This window comes from Durio zibethinus, chromosome 18 (assembly GCF_047325235.1).
Source record: "Durio zibethinus cultivar Kanyao isolate XHJ-2024 chromosome 18, ASM4732523v1, whole genome shotgun sequence".
Taxonomy (NCBI): Eukaryota; Viridiplantae; Streptophyta; class Magnoliopsida; order Malvales; family Malvaceae; genus Durio; species Durio zibethinus.
The window spans coordinates 10,699,938-10,723,736 of record NC_143179.1 but is presented as its reverse complement, the minus strand read 5'-3'; the positions used below and the strand labels follow the sequence as shown (position 1 = coordinate 10,723,736).

General features: G+C 35.7%; 5 protein-coding genes across 8 annotated transcripts; 3 read left to right on the top strand and 2 right to left on the bottom strand.

The window, feature by feature from the left end:
* The first annotated feature begins 2,205 nt into the window (after positions 1-2,205).
* Positions 2,206-6,109, top strand: LOC111299507 (ACT domain-containing protein ACR6-like). Of its 2 annotated transcripts, XM_022894722.2 has the most exons (7): positions 2,206-2,492; positions 2,935-2,980; positions 3,316-3,430; positions 3,527-3,594; positions 4,239-4,856; positions 5,166-5,270; positions 5,410-6,109. In XM_022894722.2, exons 1-7 carry the CDS (start codon positions 2,446-2,448, stop codon positions 5,752-5,754), a joined length of 1,344 nt encoding a protein of 447 aa, XP_022750457.2. In that variant the 5' UTR covers positions 2,206-2,445; the 3' UTR covers positions 5,755-6,109. The 2 variants fall into 2 exon arrangements, with proteins under 2 accessions (XP_022750457.2, XP_089603600.1); XM_089747474.1 differs by lacking the exons at positions 3,316-3,430; positions 3,527-3,594 and having other exon boundaries at positions 2,231-2,492.
* Positions 6,110-7,088: 979 nt separating this feature from the next.
* On the bottom strand, positions 7,089-9,095 carry LOC111299509 (large ribosomal subunit protein eL8y-like). Of its 3 annotated transcripts, XM_089747476.1 has the most exons (7): positions 9,007-9,094; positions 8,804-8,854; positions 8,498-8,699; positions 7,959-8,128; positions 7,760-7,884; positions 7,585-7,677; positions 7,089-7,491 (listed from the first exon to the last, which is right to left on the bottom strand). In XM_089747476.1, the coding sequence occupies exons 1-5, from the start codon at positions 9,007-9,009 to the stop codon at positions 7,783-7,785; spliced, it is 528 nt and encodes a 175-aa protein (XP_089603602.1). In that variant the 5' UTR covers positions 9,010-9,094; the 3' UTR covers positions 7,089-7,491; positions 7,585-7,677; positions 7,760-7,782. The 3 variants fall into 3 exon arrangements, with proteins under 3 accessions (XP_089603602.1, XP_089603603.1, XP_089603601.1); XM_089747475.1 differs by lacking the exon at positions 7,089-7,491 and having other exon boundaries at positions 7,760-8,128; positions 9,007-9,095; XM_089747477.1 differs by lacking the exons at positions 8,498-8,699; positions 8,804-8,854; positions 9,007-9,094 and having other exon boundaries at positions 7,959-8,099.
* Positions 9,096-10,742: 1,647 nt separating this feature from the next.
* On the top strand, positions 10,743-12,969 carry LOC111299504 (omega-hydroxypalmitate O-feruloyl transferase-like). Its single transcript, XM_022894718.2, has 3 exons — positions 10,743-10,888; positions 11,015-11,485; positions 11,772-12,969. Exons 1-3 carry the CDS (start codon positions 10,886-10,888, stop codon positions 12,627-12,629), a joined length of 1,332 nt encoding a protein of 443 aa, XP_022750453.2. The 5' UTR covers positions 10,743-10,885; the 3' UTR covers positions 12,630-12,969.
* A 2,131-nt stretch (positions 12,970-15,100) lies between these two features.
* On the bottom strand, positions 15,101-16,289 carry LOC111299505 (uncharacterized). The gene is made up of 2 exons (XM_022894719.2): positions 15,960-16,289; positions 15,101-15,840 (listed from the first exon to the last, which is right to left on the bottom strand). Exons 1-2 carry the CDS (start codon positions 16,159-16,161, stop codon positions 15,506-15,508), a joined length of 537 nt encoding a protein of 178 aa, XP_022750454.1. The 5' UTR covers positions 16,162-16,289; the 3' UTR covers positions 15,101-15,505.
* Positions 16,290-19,766: 3,477 nt separating this feature from the next.
* Positions 19,767-22,200, top strand: LOC111299506 (GRAS family protein RAM1-like). Its single transcript, XM_022894721.2, has 2 exons — positions 19,767-20,739; positions 20,941-22,200. The coding sequence occupies exons 1-2, from the start codon at positions 19,882-19,884 to the stop codon at positions 22,063-22,065; spliced, it is 1,983 nt and encodes a 660-aa protein (XP_022750456.2). The 5' UTR covers positions 19,767-19,881; the 3' UTR covers positions 22,066-22,200.
* The last annotated feature ends 1,599 nt before the right edge of the window (positions 22,201-23,799 follow it).

Sequence of the window (23,799 nt, the reverse complement as noted above, 5' to 3'; positions counted from 1 at the left end):
TGTCTATCTCTTTCTACAGCCTCTAATTGTGTATGTAACCCATAATCACATTATTCTAAATTGATCATCAAACAAAATTTTTATATCTGCAAATTTGACATTTCAATGGACAATAATTTCTCTCTACCACCAAGACAAATGTAGAAAAGATCTAAGAATGTTGTCATTTACCTCTTCAAAATATCTAAACCAAAAAAAAAGTGTGCCAGGTGACCTTCAGATTTTGCTTGGAATTCACACAACTCCACTTGTCAACATCTCTGTATATTATTCCCAACATTTAAGGTTTGGGACCCATATTTGGTTCCATTTTGTTTTGTAGGTCACTGATCTTCCACGTATCAAGCTGTCTTCTTTTGTTGGGGTCCCATCCCATTGGGTGCCTCTTCTCTTCCCTATAGCTATGCTATCTTCTTGCCAAAGCGATACTTCAACTTTAACAAGTTTTAACGAAGGTTTAGAGTTTTGTCCTGTCAAGCCTAGCTACATTTATATATGTTTAAACCTTAATTTGGGTTGTTTAGTTACCTATATTATACTATTAACAAAGGGACATTGATTCGGTTGGCCTATTTGCAGTTGTTTTTTCTTCTACGTGGGAATGCATTGACCTGCAGGGAATTTTTCTTTCCTAAGTTTCCAAATTATATTTCCTTCCACTTCGCAAATAAATTAGAATTTATATTTGATTGGATAATATTTTATTAATAAATAAATATTAATATTTAAAATAAATATACTTAGATTAAATTTTTTTAAAAAAATTTATTCATAAAATATTATTATTTAATTTATCGTATTAATAAATTATTATTTAAATTATTAATAATATATAAAATTCATATATTGATAATATATAAATATAAACTCAATAAGTTAAATTTCTATAATTGATCCAAGTTGTTGCTCGAAGATATTGCCTCTTGCCTGCTTCAAATGACTAAAATATTAATTGTTGTTGGTTGTTCTTATCCTCATTATTATTTTGTAAGCCTAGTGCAATAATCTTCAATGAATAGTACATAAAGGCCTTTTTAAATATATACAATTTTCAACCTGCATTAAATAAACACTAAAATTCTTCTTCTTTTTTTTTTAATTTTTTGTTAACCAGGTATCTTAAAAACACTTGTTAAAGAGTTATTTATGGAATCACTGTCTCTCACCCATTTATGATTGTAACGAAGTCTTTCAATTTTATTTTTAATTTTAATTAAATTATTAATTAGAAATATGTCACTAAATAAAAAATGTTTTTCATTGAGGGTAATTGATATCATAAAGTTGAAATTTTGGACTTCCACATAAATATACATGTTTTGTTGAAATCATTTTAGATAAATATTTCAATTTATTTTTGTTTATTGAATTATAAAATATATTAATATATGAAGAATTATATAATCCATCGTAAATGAAAATTTTTAAAATTTAACGTGGAATTAGAGGACTACTATATATATTTTATATAAAAATATATCTATTTGTAAAAAAAAAATAATGATTTGTTGAATAATTAGAGTTTTAGATTTTCTTTTTTTTTATTTCATTGTATAATCTAATTGATGGACTAATTATAAACAAAATAAAAAATTTTGGTGTGGAAAAAAATAGAGGGTAATAAATTAATTTTTCTAATTCTGCAAAAGAAACTTTCCCAAAATGGAAATGGTCGGCCAGTCTTATATAGTGTTTCCATCGCTTTGACTGAATAATTATGAAAAAAAATTATTAGAAAAATAAAAATATTTTTTTAGAGAAGAAGATAAAGAAAACGTCATTGGTAATTCTAGGTGAATGAGAGGGGTAATTTGGGGAAAGCAAAAGAAAGAAACCGAAATATCGTGTGCCAGATTGCCGTCGAAAACACAGGCTAAACCTCCGACCAAACTGTATTCGCCACATGCAAATTTGCCACGTCACCCTTCTTATTTCTTCTCACGTGCTGCCGTAAATCCCTGCCCGCCGTAATCGATTGATCACCACAGTTAAAAAAAAAAAAGTAAAAACAAAAAAAAAAACCAGTTAAAAGTACAACACTGTCATCACGCACGGGCATGATCTCTGGCGGCAAATAACTACCCATCCAGCCAATCACTTCTTTCCACGTCACCAAAATGTTACATCTTGGGGGAAACAAAACGACTTTTTTTTTTTTCTTTTCATTTTTATTTTTCAACTTTCAATTAATTAATTAATTAATTATATCGTGTCCGTTAAACGGCTAAAGTCCTACTTTGCTTTTTATAATAGTACCACTTTTTTTTTTTTTATACATCTCTTTGTGTTTTCCTTGGATACTGGAAGAGCAATTTGTTTTCTTTTTCAATTTAAGAATAATAAAAGGAAACCTTTGGGAAATTCTGGGTTCTGGGATTTGTGAGGTATCAATTATTCCTTGGAAAAGTTGGGTTTTTTTTTTTCTTTTGGATTTTCTTTGGAGAAATGGATGATGAATATGCTAAGCTTATCAGGAGGGTGAACCAACCCAGGTATTTTTTTGTTTGTTTCATGGAATTTGTTTCTGGGTTTTTATGGGTACTGTAATTTTCGTTTGCATTTGGTGAAGGGTCAGTCAAATTTTCTATTTTAATTGAAGTTTTTCAGATTATAATGTTTGCAGTTTCTGCAAGTTATCCTTTTATTGTTACTGTTTGGATTTTTTTTTGTTTCATTTTCTGATTTTTTTTCTTTCATGCTCCTTTTGACTCATGAGAATTTTACATAACCGAATAAGGTTTTTTCATGGCAACCAATTAGAGTTCCAATATTCCCTTTCGAATCCCAAATATTGGACTTTCCTTACAAAAGTGAAGCAAGTTTGACATGTTTTCTTGATGGCTCTTTATTTTACTCCTATCATTTCATTAATATTGAATTTTTGGGATTGGAAAAAGTAGAGTTAATTTGAGATGTATGGTTGTTTTGTTGCAGAGTTGTGATTGACAATAACGCTTGTGAGGATGCCACTGTTATCCAGGTAAGGTTCATGGCTTGCTAAATTGTTGTTTAGGCTCTGGCTTTACTGTAATTAGGTCATAGTGGCTAATTGATTCCATAGATCTCTGTTTCTCTCATGTTAATCATATGCATTAGGATGTTATGTTGGATTTTGGACCTCTGAGACATTGTTGGAGCTAGCATATGAATTGAGAAAAAAAAATGGGAGGGACACGGGTGGGGATTGGTCAAGTCAATTGGAATATATTCCAACTGTTAATGAGGTTCTTTCGGTTGGTGGAATGGGTACTTTGATGTCTTTCATTTGTTATTGTTCGAGATGTATTATGATTTAAATTTGAATTTTGTGCTCAGGTTGACAGTGTCAACAAACATGGAATTCTCCTGGAAGTTATCCAAGTGCTTACTGATATGAATCTTATAATAACAAAAGCATACATATCATCTGATGGAGGATGGTTTATGGATGGTACCGTTTTTCCTTAAAACTGCTTAAATTGTATATTAAATCCAAGGTTAACCAGTTACCTAGCTTAATTTCTTTTCATATGTTGCCGTGTTTCAGTCTTTAATGTTGTTGACAATGATGGCAACAAAATCACAGATAAGGAAGTTATCAACTATATTCAAAGGGTAAGAACCTGGCTGGCAGTACTCTTTTAACCTCCCCACGGATTTTAATTTTTTTTAGTTGTTTTGAATTGCAGTATAATAGACTTAGGTCATGTTTGGTACACAAGATTATGATAGGATAGAATAAGATAATATTATGAATAGGATTAGATTAAATAATGTCATCCTATCTTATGTTTGATATGTGCAAGGATTAGGATAAGATAATTTATTTATTGATCAAAATTATCCTTCCTCAAAGTTTATACAATTTAAATTATTGATGTAATTTTTAAGGGTATAATAGGACATGTAAATTCAATTCCATGGATTAAATATAATCCTCTCCATTTTGAGAGGATTGGATCATCCTATACCAAGAGGATGATAATCCTTCTTGTAATCCTATCCCTTTCTTTAGATACAAATCAAACATAATATAAGATGATTATCATCCTATCCTATCTATCATCCTATGCACCAAACATAACCTAAAACTCCTGACCTTGCTTATTTCATGGTTTTGGCAAGGACAACTCTTCCTCATTGTTCAATGTATTCAACCACTGCCTTTTCTTCTGTCTGTCATCTAATGTTTGTTTCTTTGTGAACTGTGTGGAAAAGCTTTTATTCGACTATTTTCATCTTATTCCTTAATTTTGCAGAGAATTGAAACTAGTGCTGGCTTTGTACCTTCACGAAGAGGCACTGTTGGGGTAATGCCTTCAGAGGAGCATACATCAATTGAACTTGCTGGCACTGATAGGCCTGGTCTATTATCTGAAGTATGTGCAGTTCTTGCAGACCTTCATTGCAATGTTGTAAATGCAGAGATATGGACTCATAATGCTAGGGCTGCAGCTGTAGTTCATGTGACAGATGATTCAACAGGCTGTGCAATCAGTGATCCAAAACGGCTCTCAACAATAAAGAAATTACTTTGTAATGTTCTCAAAGGAAGTGATGACTTGAAAACAGCAAAAACAATGCTTTCAACGCCAGGTGTTATGCATAGGGAGAGAAGGTTGCATCAAATGATGTTCGCAGATAGGGACTATGAAAGGGTTGAGAGGGCAGGAGTGAGGGCAGGAGTAAGGGCAGTAGAGGAGGGAAGCTCAAGACCCCAAGTCACTCTGTTGAATATTGAGAAAGATTACACTGTTATTACCATGAGGTCAAAAGATCGACCAAAACTATTGTTTGATATAGTCTGCACTCTCACAGATATGCAATATGTTGTTTTTCATGGAATGGTCAACACAGGAATGATGGAAGCTTATCAGGTGAGAAAGTTTTAGTTAAGTATCTGATGCAATGACAACAGCAAACCGTTTTTGACAAATTTGGTACATTTTTAATGCAATTGCAGTCCTATTAGCCACTGATATTATAGTTGATCAACTTTACGAATTTGACAAGTTGGTGCTATTGAAATCCTAGTGTAAGATTGATGAGGGTGTTGTAATCCATTTTGTGTTGGAATTTACTAAGTTGAGCACAAATTAATATGCTTAGAATTGCAGACTCGACTGTGTAATGACATTAACGTTTTTCTCTATCTTATTAAACAGAAATTTTATGTTTGGTTGTAGGAATTCTATATCCGACATGTAGATGGGCTCCCCATTAGCTCGGAAGCTGAGCGTGTACGTGTTATACAATGCCTTGAAGCAGGCATTGAGAGGAGAGCATCCGAGGTATAGGAAACCAGCTCCCCACTGTCCCACATGTGCACATTAATTACACACGCAAACAGGAAAAAAAAAAAAAAGAAGCTTGATTAGGTAAGCATGCTTAGACTCATGATATAATACCCTGCATCATTTCATGGTACAGGGACTAGAGCTAGAACTGTGCACAGAAGACAGACTTGGCCTCCTGTCTGACATCACCCGGGTGTTCCGGGAAAACAGCTTGAGTATCAAGAGAGCATTAATTTCAACAAAAGGTGACAAGGCCAAGGACACCTTCTACGTCACAGACGTGACAGGAAATCCTGTCGATCCCCAGATCATTGATTCTATCCGTCGACAGATTGGACAGTCTGTACTGCAGGTGAAACGTAACTCCAGTTTTGCACCAAAACCACCTCATCAGGAGACAACAATGGGTTATTTCTTCGGAAACCTATTCAAAGCACGAACTTTTCAGAATTTCAGGTTAATCAGATCTTACTCTTGATTTACTCCCGGTATAGTCCTCCTTCAAGTATATATTTGTATAGGAATATCAGATATACACGGGGAGCAAGCAAGAAAATAAAACTTTGTAAATGACCCTCTCCCTTGCTTAGTTACCAATGTCCTCATACTGTAAAGGAAAAGAAAAAGCATTAGGCAGTCACTGTACTGCAAAAGTTACTTCTTCTATGTGTTCATCTTTTCATTATATCTCGTGTAAATAACATATGTACAGTGTAATACTGTAATGTTTACCTGAAACGTACAAAGCTAGAAGTTTGTATAGAATTAGCCTCAATGAAAAATGAAAAACAAAATATAGGTATCTTGTGAATATTATTACGTATTTTAAGCCATCTTTCCTTTTTTTTGTTCCTTCATATAAACTGAAGTTTACATATTTTTTTTAAAGCAAAGAAAAAAGAGAAATGTGAAACGATTCATTGCTGTGATTTTATAAAGAGATGTTTTCGAAAGATAAAATGGCTACCATCAATCCATCATCTTTCTTCTATAACCCCATGTTTGTCTCTAGATGTCTGGTAACTCGTTCGTGGCTCGGTCACGAGATCGGTGAAAGAATCAGGTCTCCGCACTCTAGTATCTGCACTAACACCGGAGGCAGATCCAGAATTCATTCTTAGGTGTAGCATGACTTCACCACGTTTTGGGAAAGGTGATCCATCCGGAGCGTCTGCCAATCGATCAGGTAAGTCTGTACCAAAATATCCATGCTTAACCCATGTGCTTATGTCAATCCCCAGATATGGTCCCTGAATTATCCGGAGGATTAAGATAGCACAAACTCAAATCCTCAGGAGGGGTTAACAATTTCTAGTGAATGCCCCTCATTATTGCCCTTAAGATTTATCTGGTTACTGCCTAGAGTAGGCTGTAGTGACCAAAAATCAAATAGAGAACTTGAGTCTTCAGGAAGCTCATTAACCACTTCAAACTGCATGGATGATTCATTATCCTCCAAGTTAGGGCGTTTTTGCGTGAGTTGAAATATTCAGGTTGAAATATGATTTCCTCTCCTCGCCTATTAACAATGTTGAAAGGCAGACAAAAAACCTGAGTTAAATCAGCTGGTTGGGATGCCCTTGATTTTCAGGTGTAACATTATTTCAGGTGTAAAATAGATTGCCAGGTCTATCTAAAGGTACAAGGTGGTTGGGGGTGGGAAAGGAAACCATTGAGAATATAAGAAACATAGTTGATAGAGAATCCCAAGTCTTTGCTGTTTTGTTATCATGGTTTTACTAAATTCACTAACAAGATCAGTGCAAAGCCATCTGCTTTAAACTCATCAGAAAGCAATTGAAAGACAGATGGTGGGACAATGTCAAAAGGATACAAAATTATATTAATACACATTGATTGAGCTGAAATAAAATGATCAAGTCTAACTCTAAACAATTGATGAATAAAGGAGGCAGTTTCTAATATGAAAAAAGCCACTCACCCTCGAACAGTATTACCACAAAAATTCAATTATAACCAGCCTTTAAAGAAAAGTAACACTCTGATTTTTCATGAACTACTTTAAATAACCAAAAATGAACAGCCTCCCCTAAGTAACAGGCAATGAATTCTATATTAGCTCTTAGGTCATCCTCTGGGCAGCTTCCTTGGCAAGTAACTTCTCTTTGGCCTTGGTTTTCGCCTGGGATTTGGAACCCATGATGCCACCACCCCATTTCTTCCTATACTCGTCGTACTTGTCATTAAAGTTGGCCTGTAATAAGAAAAAAGAATCCCAAAATGAAATCAGACCTTCCAAAAATTCAAAGGGAGGACAAATATACAGCAGATTGAAACTCTACACCACCTTGATAGCTTCCAAGGTCCTACTGAATTCCAACTTATCTTCATTCTTGACAATAGTCAAGCACAAAACTGATGCAGATTTCTTGTGAACAATCTATCAAACAAGGAGGTAAAAACATTTAGTTTTGCATTCACAACTCAACTTTAAAATTTCTAAGAATACAACGGCCACTTACCGCTCCCAAGCGTGCTCTCCCCTTCACAATGCAGTATGGGATCTCCATCTTCCTTCACAATGCTGGCAGCCAGACAACTCTATGGGATCCACATCATGAGCAATAATAACAAGCTGTGCCTTGTTCTGCAAGGAAAATTTACTTTGGGACAATAGGAAAGGACCCAGCATAGCAAACAAATTCTCAGAAGAGGGAATACCTGCTCAATAAGATAGGTGACATGGTTGAGACCATATTTCAAAACAATAGGCTTCTTAGTCTCAGCAGGCTTTCCTTCAGCCTCTGATTGAGCCTTTTTCAAGAGACGCTCCTTCTTTGCAGCTTTATCCTCAGGCCTGTACTTGAGAAGCATCTTGAACAAGTTTGATGCTGCATCAACATAAAAAAAAAAGGAACAACTGGAAACTTATTACATCATCCAAAAAAAAAACGTGGATAATTCTTAGCAAAACAATATGCTGATACAAAGCCCCTACAATTCTATATGTCAAAGGACAAAACAATAAGAATACAATATTTACTGACTGCCAACATACATTAGCAAATTACAACTGATTGCAGACAGTCAGCTATCGGCTTCCTCAAACTTCCTTTAAAACCCAGAGATTTATGCCATTAAAACGCCATAGTAAACAGAAGCAAGGATTTATCATGTATAATGAACCAATGTAATCATTACTATCATCTTGACACACGTAAAAGCTTAATTTGACAGCAAGGAGCATATGGGATATGTACCGAGATTCTTGTCGAGTGTCTTGGTGAACTGATTCAAAGCAGGTGGGACCTTAAGCCTCTGCTTGAGGATCCTCTTCTGCCTCTGGATCCTAACCGTTTTGGGGAACTTAACGAAGCGGGTCAGATCCTTCTTTGGTGGCGAATCCCCTCCAATCCCAAACTGCTTCGGCCTCTTTTCGAAAAACGGGTTCACCACCTTGTCCTAAAAACAACACCAAACACCAGACAAAGATATAAAAAACAAACGAAAAAAAAAAAGGATTTCTTTAAAACCATGAAACAATGCAATGGACAAAGTAAAGGTACCGTTTTCTTCTTAGCTGCAGCCGCCGGGGCTTTCACACCTCGTTTTGGAGCCTACAAATTAAAAAAAAAAAAAAACATTTTTTTAGCTAAATTCGTTTAAAAAAGCAAAGAATATATATATATATATATATATATATTTTAATCCGAAAATTAGAAATTAAATAAAAAGAAGGAAATGAAAGAGGAGGAAGACATGGGTCTACCATTTTTTTACAGCTGTGTTTTCTAAGGCTCCTTTAGCTTTTAAGCTCCCTGTGTCGAGTATTATAAATTATAGCGCAGGGGGAAAAACCCTAGTTTGGTGAAGAAGAGGTCCGGCAATGTTTAAACGACGTCGCTGCAGTTAGGGCAAAATAATTGGGCTTATATTGGTCCTGTTGGATGAAATTGGGCCTCAATAATAGCGTTTTGTACACAAACAGAGCCAATCTAAAAGGTCGTCTCAGAATTGGGCCTCATGTTATAGCCTTTAGGCTGCAAAAGGTCCAAAACCCACTTAACCCAACTACAACGATGTCGTTTTAAATTTTGAACAAATTTCGAAATCTCAACCGTTCTTGACAAAAATTAATAATCCAAAAGAATGTCAAGATATTACTCATCGACCCTACTCTTAATCCCTCAAAAAAAAAAAAAAAATCTAAAACCTTCCCAAATCTTAAAACCCCAAGAGTTCTCTTATTTTATTCTCTAGCCTTCTACATGATCATACTATAACAAGTAGTAATTTGTTTTGAGGCAATATTCTTTATGAGAGAAGGGCAAATGACATGTATATATTGACACATGTTCCCAGCTTTAAAACAGTTCTTCACCATTTTTTCCCAATGATTAAAGTTAACTGTTGGTGTCATTTGTCGGTGCCCGTAAATGGTAAGAAAAGCCCACCGTTGTTCAAAGTTTAGGATTTCTTGTTGATCTAATGATTTTTTTTTTTTTTTTACCAGGATCGATTGGCCATCTTTCATTTGGACATTTCTATTGAAGTAGCTAAGCAGTAACTACTCTACCAAGATAATGTATGTTTTATATGCACCCTTTTGTTTTTAAAACAATTTTAAGGCCCAAGATTTGATTCACATTGTTTTTATTTTTTTTAGCTTTATTTGATTTAAGAATGTTCGCAGCCATAAAAAAAAATCTCATCAGGATTCAGGATAGAAGGCCAAGATGTTTTCCACCAAAAAGAAATGTACTAATACTACTAGAAGTGTCACCCCTACCAGTGGAGGTCTATAAGAGCCCCCATGCCTTGCGCATATTCCCATGTTTGCAAATGATCCCCCACCAGTGGAGGTCTATGAGAACCCCCATGCCTTGCCCATTTCTTCTACAAATGATTAAGTTTTGCATAAATTTCGGCAAAAAGAAAGTGTCAGACAGTAAGAAATAATGGTTACTATGTTGAAGTGATACGATTCTTATTTCAAAGAGTTATAGGGTTATGTTTCGGAAATAATTCGACTGACAAGCAAGCAAGAAATATCTTTCGGTTCATGATCAGAAGTGAATTAGAAGGCAACCTAGTGCTTTTAACGAAAATCAGGTAAAAAGTTTCGTCAAGAAAAATGTCAGAGTGGAAAAATGATACAAAAGAATAAGAGACATACAAGCAGAGTGACAAGCAAAATTGGATGCCAACCCCCACCAACCAAAGCCCAGTCAAGCTCTCCCTGCGCACGCTAGATTCCATTGTCTGGTGTGTTAGGTCCCTTGACCAGTGGCCTACCCCAACCCAATCTTCAGTCTAAAACAAAAATTTTGACATAACCTCCTTTTCTCCATACTATTCATTATTCTTAATCATTTTCAGCACGTGCCAACCCCAATGACAGATAGCCACATGCCATTTTCATTTCCTTGAGGAAGTAAAACCAAAATTGCGACTTCGGGTCATAAAGTTCCCTTATATATCCAACAAGTTCAATCATATCATTACAAATTTGTGATTGATCCAGCTAGTGCAATCCTTGTTTTCACAGTTTTCAAGTTTTGGTTACTGTAATTCCCTGCACTTGGACCTGACAATTTTCGTCAGTTTACTCTGAAAACTCTCTCATATCTCTTTCGGCTTTTTCTCACATGGTTTGTTTTCTCATAATCAGTAAATTCTGCTTTTAAAGCATTAGATATGGACCAACTTTTTCTTACTAGTTTTGTTTCTCAGATTTTATATATCATCTGATTTATGATTTATGATTTACGATTCAGGGAGCAGAAATTATTGAAGGTTGTGTTATAATGGAGAAGTCCAATGGCAAAGTGTCACAGCTTAGTGTGAAGCAAGGAGAGCCAACCCTGGTTTGTCCTGCTGAAGTGACAGAAAAGGGTCTATACTTTCTCTCTAATCTTGACCAAAATATTGCAGTGATTGTTCGCACCATATATTGCTTTAAGTCAGATGAGAAAGGGAATGAAAACGCTGGAGAAGTGATCAAGGATGCATTGACAAAGGTTCTTTGTCATTACTATCCCCTTGCTGGGCGGCTAACAATCAGCTCAGAGGGTAAACTAATTGTGGACTGCACCGGGGAAGGGGCTGTCTTTGTTGAAGCTGAAGCAAACTGTAAGATGGAGGAGATTGGAGACATAACAAAGCCTGATCCTGAGACTCTTGGGAATTTGGTTTATAACATTCCTGGTGCAAAAAACATGCTAGAGATCCCACCTCTAGTGGCTCAGGTAATTCAAACTTCTCCAGAAACAATTTAGTTTTGTAGTAAGAGTCCTGAAGTACTATGAATATTACTCCCCAAGATATGTAGATTAGAAGTATAATCTATTTCACATTATAGTTACCGTTGAATAATTTTCAATATGTGAAAATTTACTTCTTTGCTTGATAAGCATCAAGCATTTATCAACCTGAATATCATGAACAACAATGATCTCCATGGATATCAGTCATAAAAAATGTTGGACAGGTTTAATTTATCTCTATCTCTGAATGATAAATTTTATCTTCCAGCTGACCAGGTTCCAATGCGGGGGATTTGTCCTTGGCCTGTGCATGAACCATTGCATGTTTGATGGCATTGCTGCTATGGAATTTGTCAACTCATGGGGTGAAACAGCTCGAGGTTTGCCACTAACTATCCCTCCATTCTCAGACAGAGCCATTCTGAAAGCCCGAAGCCCACCTAAGATAGAGTACCTGCATCAGGAATTTGCTGAGATAGAGGACAAGTCCAGCACTTGTGATCTCTACAAAGATGAAATGCTCTATAGATCTTTCTGTTTTGAGCCTGAGAAGCTTGAGAAACTAAAGAAAAACGCTATAGAAGATGGGGCTCTTAAAAAATGTTCTACGTTTGAAGCTCTTTCAGCATTCGTGTGGAGAGCTCGCACCAAGGCACTTAACATGCTGTCTGACCAACAAACAAAGCTTCTTTTCGCCGTTGATGGCAGGCCTAAATTCAATCCACCTCTACCTAAAGGCTACTTCGGCAATGGTATTGTATTGACAAATTCCATATGCGAAGTAAGTGAGCTATTGGACAAGCCATTTTCACATGCCGTGGGCCTGATTCAGGATGCAATTAAGATGGTTACTGATGGTTACATGAGATCAGCCATAGATTACTTTGAGGTGACAAGAGCTAGGCCCTCTTTGTCATCCACTCTGCTCATCACTACATGGTCTAGGCTATCTTTCCACACTACAGATTTCGGATGGGGAGAGCCTGTTCTATCAGGGCCAGTTGCATTGCCAGAGAAGGAAGTGATCTTGTTCCTATCTCATGGCAAAGAGAGGAAAAGCATAAATGTTCTTTTAGGGTTGCCAGCTTCTGCCATGAAGGTCTTTCAAGAACAGATGCAGATTTAGATAACAAGAATTGCAGAATGTTGTTATACTCTCTCTTCTATTTCACTGTTCTAATTCAATTCTCTTTGTGGTATATTACTACGTTTGTCCGTACACATGAGGCTGATCAGCAAAAGAAAAATTATGCATGATCAAGTACCAAGTAAAGTTGGCACAGGATAAGAGGGATACCAAAGGTGAAAATTCTAAGCTGTGTGGGGTGGTTCGTTTTTCTTTTAATGTGGATTTTATAATTTTCAAAGCTGGAGGCACATCAATTTTAACTTGTATTCCCCATAAGTTATGTATCTTTGATTTAAAATTTAATGTAATCTCTTGTATTTCATTCTTTATTCAACACAACAGTACAAGTCTTTGCTTGCATATGAATAACCTGCAAAAGAAGCACATTGCAGATTAAGTGGCTGAGGATGGAAAAAGTTAAAAGTCCATCCTCTCTATTACACAAAAGACAGGCAAATGGGGAGAAACAAATACATATGACAGAAGCAGAAGTTAGTTCACCTAAAAAAAGAGAAAGTTGTTTTATTTGCCTCCTCAACGCATTATTATTATTATTATTGCTTATAGCTTTTTGTTAAGCAATAATATAAGAACCCAAGTTTTGCTTCAGCTCGGAAACACCTCCAAAAGGAAAGGCGAATGTCAGGTTCAGGAGAGTCCATTAATAAATATTAGTTGGACTATTTCTATCATGTCAGCCATAACGAACGAATAGCCTATACTAGGGGAAGTGTATAGATGTTAACCACTGATAACTACTGAGTCTAGGGCAGTCTCTAGGCTATCTTTTTACTACGGTACAGGTTTGGATGCGGAGACAAAACCCAAAGACTATTGGTTTACCTTCTTCTGGCATGAAAATTTTCCAAGAACAATTCCATGCATCCAAAATCACAAATAAAAACAAGAACCATCCACAATAATGACCTTTGGAGATGCTAAAAGGGCTTTAGATTGCTTGCTAGTCGCTTGAAACAATGTACAAGTCAAAACCAGAATTAGGCTTAACTTTGGTTTTGTAAGCGAATTGACTCGGTGGTTTCAATTATTTTGACATGAAAGCTTCAATTCAATATTCTGGTCAAATATTGTTATAAAATGGAAGTTTCCATCTTGTCCCAAATGAAGAATAAGATGCAGAAAATGAATGGATAAGGGAGAAAGTAAAAGTAACTATGAAAATGCCAAGGGTAGTTGCACAAGAAGCGGTCGCTCATTCAGGACCAAGAGGAATTTGTGGCATTTACTTCTTGAGCTTTTGCCCTTGGACATATTCTAAATTATGATTTTTTTTCTATGATGAAGCATCTGATAGAGAATAGATTGGTCCTCCACCTTAAGCAATTGACTATTGGTAATTTCTGTCTTTAGGATAAGTCACATGACTTGCACATGGCCATTTTTCACCTGGATGATCATGGGCAATGTTCATATGATTTCTTCTGCGGTGGCAAAGAACTGTTGGTCCACAATATGGATATATTGTTGCTTTACACTCAGGAAATTAGAAATTAAAAATATTGTTTTATGAAACATTTCAGTGTGTTTTTCTTTGGACTTGCTGTTACATGTATCCTAGGAGATTTGCATTTGACATTGCTGTGATTGGGATATCCAATAACCTTACAGAGAAAAAGGTTTAAATCTGATCTAGTAAGGCTACTGCTAGGCTCTCTTTTTGTTATCAAGAGGTTATGACCTTTTAGTCCCTAGCATCTACTCCAATAAATAGTGAACTTAGGCATATTTTTAAAGAGACATGAATCACAGGCGACTAGTTTATAACATATCTGCAACATATGGTGTCTGTTGGCATGCTCCAATGATTGAGTGGAAGTAGAATTACTTAGGTCTTCCGATGAAATTGTAATGGTAGAACTGGGAGGTATGTGAACATTATCAGCAGCCAAACTTTTGGAGAATAACAACTAATAAGAACTAAATTGGCAATAACAACTCATTTCTGCACAAGTTTCAGTTTTTTTTCCTTTTCCAGACATAGTTTAAACTTTAAATGCTTGTAGGAAACAAACAACTATAAGCATCTGAGTTAGATGGTATTTGAAAAGTGTTTCAGGAGAATTGATTGGCCACAAATTTTACGTCTGCTACATTAGTGGATTGTTATCTTCTGCTTGAAAAGACCTTAGAATGATTTTAACATTGACATGGCAATCGAGGGTATTGGGCAAACGTAGGAGAACTTTATGAATGTAAGAGCATCTTCATGATTTGAGCTTGATCATGGCTTTTGACACAAGCAATAAATGTAAGCTGTTGAATCAGATTTTTTGTAATAAAACCTTTCGTCTATTGTTATCTCATTGATCTTTCTCACTTTCTCATCGTTAGTTTTTTCCTTTTTGTGATGGGTATCTTGGAAGATGCAGTATTGGCAGCTCTGTTAAGCTTTTCAGATTTCAAAAGACTATTACTACTATGTTTAGTCACTTCATACATTTCATACATTTTAACTAAAAACCAATCTAAATAAATATGGTAAATTATGTATGTCCACATGCTTGACCTGGACTCTATGTGCACAAAAGTCTCTGGGCACAATTGAATGTACTCAGACAAAGCATAAAAGCAATGAAAATACTTAGTAATATGTGGCCCTTTGTTCTTCTTTAAAGAGCACCAATTAATTAGGCTGGAAGGCAAAGGCAAAAGGGTATTGAAGGTTCTCCATTTCTTGTATTATGTGCAGACTGAGAAATGGAAAGAACCTTCACAGGATAGCTGAGGATGAGGAGATTGGATCTATCTTCAATACCTGGGATTAGTGTGTTAAGAAAAAGATAATTGGAAAAGTAGCTAAAAGAAATCCATATGGATGCTGTAAGGTAGGAATAACTAGAGAAAGTCTTGCTTTACTTCCCACACAAGGTAGCATCTCTTTTTGATGGTCTGAAATTCAATGCAGTTAGGCTGTAGATGCAGAGATTGGGGTGTCTGGATTTGATTGCTATCTGATCTGTTGTGCTTTTGTATCCAGGAATGTTGCATGAATTGGATGAGCTTCTAACTAAGCTTGCCTGACAAGATGATGCAATGGATGCCTCTGCACATGCGATCCCATCAACTGATGGTATTTCCAACCTGTAAACTCCATGTTTATCTGTAGTTCTGTTGACGGAGAATGATATCTGTTCTCTTGTTTTTGGAACAAATGCCCTGAAGTTGCAGTCTATTTGAACTTCTGCCCCTGGTTTGGACATGTTTGAATAATGAGAAACCACGCTTTCATTTTAATTTGTTACTTAAAATATCCAAAGAGCAAAACAAGAAAACTTGGAATAATCATAGGTTGTTGAGATACTTCACCTGGTAAGAAGTAGCTGTGTCTGGAGAAGCTGTTGTTGGAGCAAATGTCACAATAAACAAGGCCCATTACAGTGATCTGGGCATTGTTTTTTGCTGGCTCAGGTTTCAAAGACAATGCTTTAATAAAAAGAGAAGAAACAACAAGGAGAATTAATGGGTTCATGGCAGCAAAATTTGGGAGATGAGGGACAAACTTCCACATAACTTTCTCTATGAATGGTTGGCTTAAATGAATAGCTTACAAAGCATTATCATGTAGTTGAAGATGAGTTTTGTAGTGTGGATAGAGAGTAGTAGTAGTTGGTGGAGATCCAACTGTAAGCAAAAAGTGGAGGAAATTTATCCTTTTTCACAAGAAACCAGAGACATGTGAATGTTTTTTGGCAATATGTGGACTTGATGGGTAGGAGAGAGAAGGGAGTCCCTTCTTTATCAGGGTTAGTGGCTTCATTTGTCACATTCGTTGTGGGGCTTGATTTGAAGGCCTAAGTTTACGATAAGCTTCAATCACTAGCCCAAATTAGCACGTAAAGACTAGTTGGCAGATTGGAATTCCTTCAATTTAGGGAAATTTTGATTGCTTTTTAACTCCAACTTTCTAACCAAGAATCTATGCAATAATACAATGTCTTTTGTAACTCTTGCAGGGTAACCCGAGTATTATTTAACATAAGCAGACTCTCTTTGATGCTTAACAGGAAGCTTAGCTTCGAAACAGCCCAATAATTAAGCCATTAACTCTGAATTCATTGCTTACTACTCATGCATGCATCGTTGATTGCATAGATGAATCAGCCATTTAAGAAAAAGCTTTTACATGCAGGCTAAAGAGAAAAGCATTAAAGTTATTCACGTGCTCTTCTAAAGAAATAGTGAGGATAACTGGATAAAGTTCCGTTGACTTGAACTTGGAAACAACATATGCCGGTATTTGCATAATCATGAATCTGTTGAAGTATAAAATTGAGTACCTACCGAAAAACTTTTTGAGTTGCTGTCAGCTAACCTTCAACTATTCCTGTTCTCCTTTCCTGGTTGAAGCTGGAATTCTTTCTGCTGACTTTGTTACCTCTTTTAATGGGGAAAAAGTAATCCCAATTTTGGGGGAGGTAATTCAAATAATCTCAGGCTCTATCTAGAAATTATGGAATCAAAAGCATCTGGCAGGGTAATTAAGGTGAATTATTGGGGTTAATTGGGGCTTCTTCCAGGCACGACCTTGCCATTTGCCTGATGGACGGCACTGGATACCCGTGAAAAAGGTGAATGAGCTGGTGCCTGGTGACCATTGGCTCATGCTAAAGCTATGAAAGAGTGCAATGCAATGGATTGCTTATTTATAGTATAGTTGCTTATATGGGAATTTTGCATTCCAACTCAAAAGTTCCTCGTAATTGCAACTAAATTTTTAATTGATGTAAAATTAGGAGGTAGGTGTCCTGGCGGCTAGTGTACTTACAAAGATTACATGTCTTGTAGCCTTTCCATTAAAGGGAGTTCCGCATTTTAATCCGCTTGAATTTCACAAGGCACGATTATGTTGATATAATCTATGAAAAAAGAAAAATTATTATATTAATAATGGAGTTTTTTAATTCCATAAATGAGATTAAAATAATAATATATGTCTTTTATATATTTAAAAATATTAATTTTAAAAAATAATATATATGTTATCATCTGAATCCTGTTTATAGAATTAAAAAACCTTCATTATCCGTATATCAAATAATTTCCCATGAAAAAAATTTTAAATATGGCAAGTAATCATAAGGTAAACAATTGGGATCAAACTTGCCCTGGTGATTTATTTACGGACATGGGGCAGGCTTCTCGGAAACCTCAGTTTTAGATAACCCAATTACAGTGATCTATTAACTGCATGAAAGTACCATATTCAAGACTATTATGGGCCACTGTCAATTGCTAGCCTAGTTTCCTGTAGTGGGATTTAATATCAACCCAAATATCTAGTATTCATGGGCTTCTCAGTTTAGTTTTCAAGTACACTTTGAGCCCAACTTACGATTTGTCTCAATCCGAACAATCTCCGAAATAGCATTAAAATTAAGGCAGTTCCAAATCTCATTTCTCTCTTTTAAGATGTCGGAATTTTATTTATTTCAGGAATCTATTGGCTCAAGAAACAATTAAGTAAATGATGAAAATGACGAAAGTTAAACAGATTCACGCATAGACTCGATAGACTAATGGAGAGATAGAAAAAGAATGGTTAATATTGAGGTTGGACTGAATCTGGAAAGTGCAATGGAGTTCTTGTTTCTTGGTTAGACTAATACGACCAACAATAGTTTCAAAGCAGAGCTTTGACCTGCCATGGAGACAACTTTTCTCTTTTGGCTTTAGCTTCTACTGTTTCATTTGGAACTTTGTTTGCTAGGGTTATGCCTTGTGGGACAAGAGCCAATGGCTTTGTTTTAGAAAATGGACGATGACACCATGATTTGTGGAGAGGAAAAGAAGAGGAAAAATATTATATACTAAACATTGTTAGTATACGATTTGACAATGATTAAAAGATGGTAGATGATCAAGGCAGGAGATGACAAATGCAAAAGGAGAAGAAAGTTTAGATGTTGTGATTGGACAGACACACAAGTTTAGCTTCATATCTTCTTCCTAAATAGAAATGTTTCCATGTCAGAGGCAAGATTTAGGGTATTATATGAAAATGGTACGTAAAGACATGGCTCTAGATCCTCCTGAAAGAAAGACTAGTAGTACTATTTGTTTATATGAAAATGAAATGAAAAAGAGAGAGAGAGAGACGGAGATGCCGCCTAAGAAGGAAAATGGTTTGGGACAAGCGCTTCATTCCTTTGGCAAATCCAAGGAGTAGGCGGCGCCATAGACGCCAAACCCGACGACCTTACCTATGTCTCCTTTCTTGTCCTTTTTCTCACTCTCTTCACAGTTGTTCCTTTGGTTCATTTCCTTTATGATCCAATGGTTGAAGATCGATCATGTTAAAACCATATAATCGATGATACTGTTACCATCTTACCTTTCTTATTAATATGGTTGAAGTTCCATGCGATGTAAGTTTTCATTGTTTGACAAAGATCAAAACCAATAACTATTACAATGGATGAAAGCAGCTAAGAGCATCGGCGATGGAACACCTCGATAATGTTAAAGTAACAATTTTTGCTCATTACAATGCAGAGCATCCTCGTTGGTGTAAAAGTTAAAATTTCTATGCAATCCTTTGTCGTTATGCAATTTTGAAGTCCGTTTTGCGAGATCACTCATTGTTTGAAGTCCTTTTCCACAAAATTGTCGTGTTTCCAGGGGCCCATTTCTTTGTCCTTTCGCTCTTTTTCTAAACTATATATTTTTTCAGCCTTCAATCCAAGAGTCACATCTAGTCCAGTGATAATTTACTAATACTAACACACCAAGAAAGGGTCCAATTGTTCTTTAATCAACTTCTCTGAGATGGGCCGGCCCAAGGGAAAAAGGGGTCACTATCAATGGCAATGCCAGCTGAGAGTTGTCGTGTATATAGAAGGAGCTGTGGGGCAAAGGTTTCCCAATGATGATGAGTAGGGAAGAATTGTTAAAACAAGTAACCCCAAATGACAAATTAGGCCCCTACAAAATCCAGCTAAACTTAGTAGAGGAGATTGATTATTAATCACAATCACATTAATTCAGCTTAGCAATTTGTCTCTACTCCATCCCTCTTTCCAAGACAATTTCGACAATAAGACGAAAGCCCTTTGGAATAAGAAGACAGAAAAGCTAGTATCAGTTAAACAACTTACGAGAGAGCAATATTGGAAAACTGGCCACTTCAATTGAACGGCCTTGATTCTTAAAAGAAGCATACACACACCCTTTTACTGACTTTGGGGTTTATGGGTGTTGGAATATTGCGAATACAAGGTAAAATAAAAACATGATTAATTCTCGCTGTTGCAGCATGGGTTCCATCAAGAGTGAGGACTCATGTGAGTCAATCGCTAAGTCCAATAAAACTGCTACATCTTCTGGTTTGGAGCAAAATAGCTTAACCCCACCAAGCCTCAACTTCCCAGCAGTCAAATTTGAGTTGGATGGAGATGTTGAGGGCCAGTCTCCAGACAGTTCACTGTGGGAAACTTTTTTCTCTGATAATTTTGATTCTGACTTCATGATCTCATCTCCAGTGAGTAGGAACTTACCATCTATACAAATATCAAGCTCTAATTTCAGTAATCTTCACGCAAGGCAAGGGCAGAGTCTGTCAGGGAGCTCTCCACCTCGATTTTCATCTCAGCTTGGGTCATTTAGCAGCAACAACAAAGGGAAAGGGCAGAGCCCACTGCACAGAGTCTTTAACTCACCTAACAATCAGTTTATGCAGGTTGAGAGCCTTTCACTGCCTTCTATAGAAGAATTCTTGGATGATTATCAGAAGGACGGTTATGGAGAGTACCCAACAACAAAGATTTCAGGTATTGGAAATTCAAATAACATGTTTGAAATGCCAACCACAGTTCCAGCAATGTTAGACTGCATGCCAATGCCGAATTCTTCAAGGTTTTGTGCGTCTGCGAGTGAAACATCATCGTCAGCCGGATGTTCTCAACTGACCCATGAGCAACACTATCAGGTAAACTCTGTCTCAAGAGAACCATTGTCTCAACAACTACAGCAAGAGCAGCAGCAGGAGAAGCAACAATCAGCAGCAGCAGCACATAAACAACAACAGCAACAACAGCACGAGAACCTTGGCCATACCTTGATGGTTCCTATTCCCATTGGCTCTGAGCAGGTACTCTGATCTCTTGCTCTTTTTTTCTTTTTCTATTCATTGATTATTCAAGAGGATCTTTTTGCACTTTTATAAAGACAAAGATGCACCAAAAAAAAAGAAAGGAAAGAAAAAGAGATGATGCATGGATATTTTCACATATAAACAAATTGTCTTTAGTTTAGCTACAAATTATAACTCTATTCCACTTTGCCGTTACAGGAGCAAGATAGCGGGCTTCAATTGTTGCATCTCCTTCTTGCATGTGCTGAAGCAGTGGCCAAAGAGGATTATCTGTTAGCAAGAAAATATATACACCACCTGAATCAAGTGGTAACTCCTCTTGGGGACTCCATGCAAAGAGTTGCCTCTTGCTTCACTGAAGCCCTAAGTGCAAGGCTTGCCGCAACCATAACCGCCAATCCCAGCACCTCCACTGCTCCAAAACCATTCACCTCTTTCCCATTAAACTCCTTAGAAGTCCTCAAGATTTACCAAATTGTTTACCAAGCCTGTCCATACGTAAAATTTGCACATTTCATTGCAAATCAAGCCATTTTTGAGGCCTTTGAAGCTGAAGAACGTGTTCATGTCATTGACTTAGATATCCTCCAAGGCTATCAATGGCCAGCTTTCATGCAAGCTCTAGCTGCCCGACCTAGCGGAGCTCCTTTTCTCAGGATCACAGGAGTTGGACCCTCTATAGAAACCGTCAAAGAGACAGGCAGATGCCTAACAGAACTAGCTCACTCTCTCCACATCCCATTTGAATTCCACCCAATTGGGGAGCAACTTGAAGATATAAAACCCAATATGTTCAACAGGCGAGTTGGTGAGGCTCTAGCCGTTAATGCTGTTAACAGGCTCCACCAAGTCCCTGGTAATTGCCTTGGAAACCTATTGGCAATGATCCGTGATCAAGCGCCTAACATTGTAACCCTCGTTGAAAAAGAAGCAAGCCATAATGGCCCTTACTTCTTAGGCCGTTTCCTCGAGGCACTGCACTATTATTCAGCAATATTTGACTCATTGGACGCCACTTTTCCACCAGATTCAGCTCAAAGGGCAAAGGTTGAACAATACATTTTTGCACCAGAGATAAGAAACATAGTGGCATGTGAAGGGAGTGAGAGGGTAGCAAGGCATGAGAGGCTGGAGAAATGGCGAAAACTAATGGAAGGAAAAGGATTCAAAGGGGTGCCCTTAAGTGCAAATGCAGTGACACAGTCAAAGATTTTGCTGGGTTTATATTCCTGTGATGGTTATCGATTGACTGAAGATAAAGGTTGCTTGCTTTTGGGGTGGCTAGATAGAGCAATTCTTGCTGCTTCTGCATGGCGATGTTGAATCATCTTCCTTCCTTCCTGTTTTACATGTATGTTTCCTTTTCTCTTTTCATGCTTATGCTATTAGTATTACAATCTTGGATATTGCTTTCTCAACGTGATTCCATGCAGGAACAAAAAAAGTCAAGGTAATTAAAATGGCAAGAAAGGTGAAAGTGAAGGAAAAAGACCTTAGGAATTAGGATTGGATCAATATTAAATTTAATTCATTGAATAATAATAAACATTTTCTGTTGGATACTGGGAAGAAACTTATTGTTTAACTAGGTACAGCAGCACACTACAGTAGGCCGTAGGGTTGGCTCAAGATCGGTGGTTGTTGGGAAAAGAAATAAAAATCCGCTGATCAAACAAATATCCAAATAAAATAAATCAAATTATAAATTATTTTTATAAAAAATAATAATTTAATATAATACAATTTAATCCAAAATAACTTATATTCATAAAAGATTCATTAATTATAAAAAATTATAAAGATACAATCAATCAATCCAAATAAAATAAATTACACTCATGTAGATCTTTTTAAATTTTTTAATCTATTTATAAACATTCAAATTTAATCCACTCTTACATAAAAGTATTTAAGAATCGTGTCAAATTTTTATTTGATATTAATACTTTATATACTTATTAAAATTTATCTTAATATTTCGAATTTAAAACTTTTTTTCAAACTCGACTCATATTAAAAGAATAAAATAAAATCCATTTATTAAACCCATTTATTTAATAAAAAAACACTTTAAAAAAAATAAAACATTAAAAAAATGTATTTATGTATTAATATAATTATCATAATTTAATTATATTTATGTTATTCAAGTTAGGCTTGAACTTTAATTTTTTATGTTTAAGGCATAGCCTTAAATTTAAATGAGCTTGAAATTTTTGACTAAATTTATTTAAAAAATTTTAATTTTTTATTCAAATCATCTTTAAATTTAGACATATCTTTGAATTCAGATAAATAAGATGAATAGTCCAACCTTTAAGCAAATCTACTCATAAATATTTAAATATATATATTTATACAAATTTTTTATCTCACAAAATTTATAAATTTTTTATATTTTTCTTTCATATCTAATTTTAACAAGATTTTTATTATTTATAAATCTACTAATTTATTTACCAATAATCTCTTAAAGTTTTTTTCTTATCTTATTATCCATCAAATAAGATCTAACCTATCTAAACAAAATATCAAACAATTTGAGTCAATATCTCAACAGTGGTAAGATAAGGTATTAAGATAAACACGTTTTTTCTTGATTTTTCTTAGAGCTAAGCTCCTGGCTTCTAGGTTCGAATTGATTAATTCGTCTTCAAGTACTTCCCTTGAGTTATAAAACAGAAAGGGAATTTATACATTGTTGTAAGATAAGCCTGTTAATCTCCAAGGAAATGAAAATTTAACCTCCATTTTTCCTTCCACTACTGCTGCTGTTTCAAATGAATTCAGCAAAAGCTATACACCCTCTCACCGTGTAACGGTGTCTCTTTTTTTCCTTATACCAAAAACAGGTTAAAACCATGACATGTTCGTATATATACATATACACATATGATCTCATACATATATATATACACAATTGATATGAATAATATATTAATAGTCGTAAGTTATTCGAGTTTAATTCGAATAAAATTCAAATTTTACTCGATTATTATCAAGTAGAGCTCAAATTTGAGTAGTTCAATTTATCGATCAAATCAAATTCGAACATTT

Coding starts and splice junctions, on each gene's coding strand:
- LOC111299507 (XM_022894722.2), top strand. CDS start 2,446: ATGGATGATGAATATGCTAAGCTTATCAGGAGGGTGAACCAACCCAG. Junction 3,431..3,526: donor TGGAGGATGGTTTATGGATG/GTACCGTTTTTC, acceptor GCCGTGTTTCAG/TCTTTAATGTTGTTGACAAT. Junction 4,857..5,165: donor GAATGATGGAAGCTTATCAG/GTGAGAAAGTTT, acceptor GTTTGGTTGTAG/GAATTCTATATCCGACATGT.
- LOC111299509 (XM_089747475.1), bottom strand. Junction 8,700..8,803: donor CTGCAGCTAAGAAGAAAACG/GTACCTTTACTT, acceptor TGTTGTTTTTAG/GACAAGGTGGTGAACCCGTT. Junction 8,129..8,497: donor GACACTCGACAAGAATCTCG/GTACATATCCCA, acceptor ATGTTGATGCAG/CATCAAACTTGTTCAAGATG.
- LOC111299504 (XM_022894718.2), top strand. Junction 11,486..11,771: donor TCCCACCTCTAGTGGCTCAG/GTAATTCAAACT, acceptor TTTATCTTCCAG/CTGACCAGGTTCCAATGCGG.
- LOC111299505 (XM_022894719.2), bottom strand. CDS start 16,161: ATGTGGAAGTTTGTCCCTCATCTCCCAAATTTTGCTGCCATGAACCCA. Junction 15,841..15,959: donor ACACAGCTACTTCTTACCAG/GTGAAGTATCTC, acceptor TGTCCAAACCAG/GGGCAGAAGTTCAAATAGAC.
- LOC111299506 (XM_022894721.2), top strand. CDS start 19,882: ATGATTAATTCTCGCTGTTGCAGCATGGGTTCCATCAAGAGTGAGGAC. Junction 20,740..20,940: donor TTCCCATTGGCTCTGAGCAG/GTACTCTGATCT, acceptor TTGCCGTTACAG/GAGCAAGATAGCGGGCTTCA.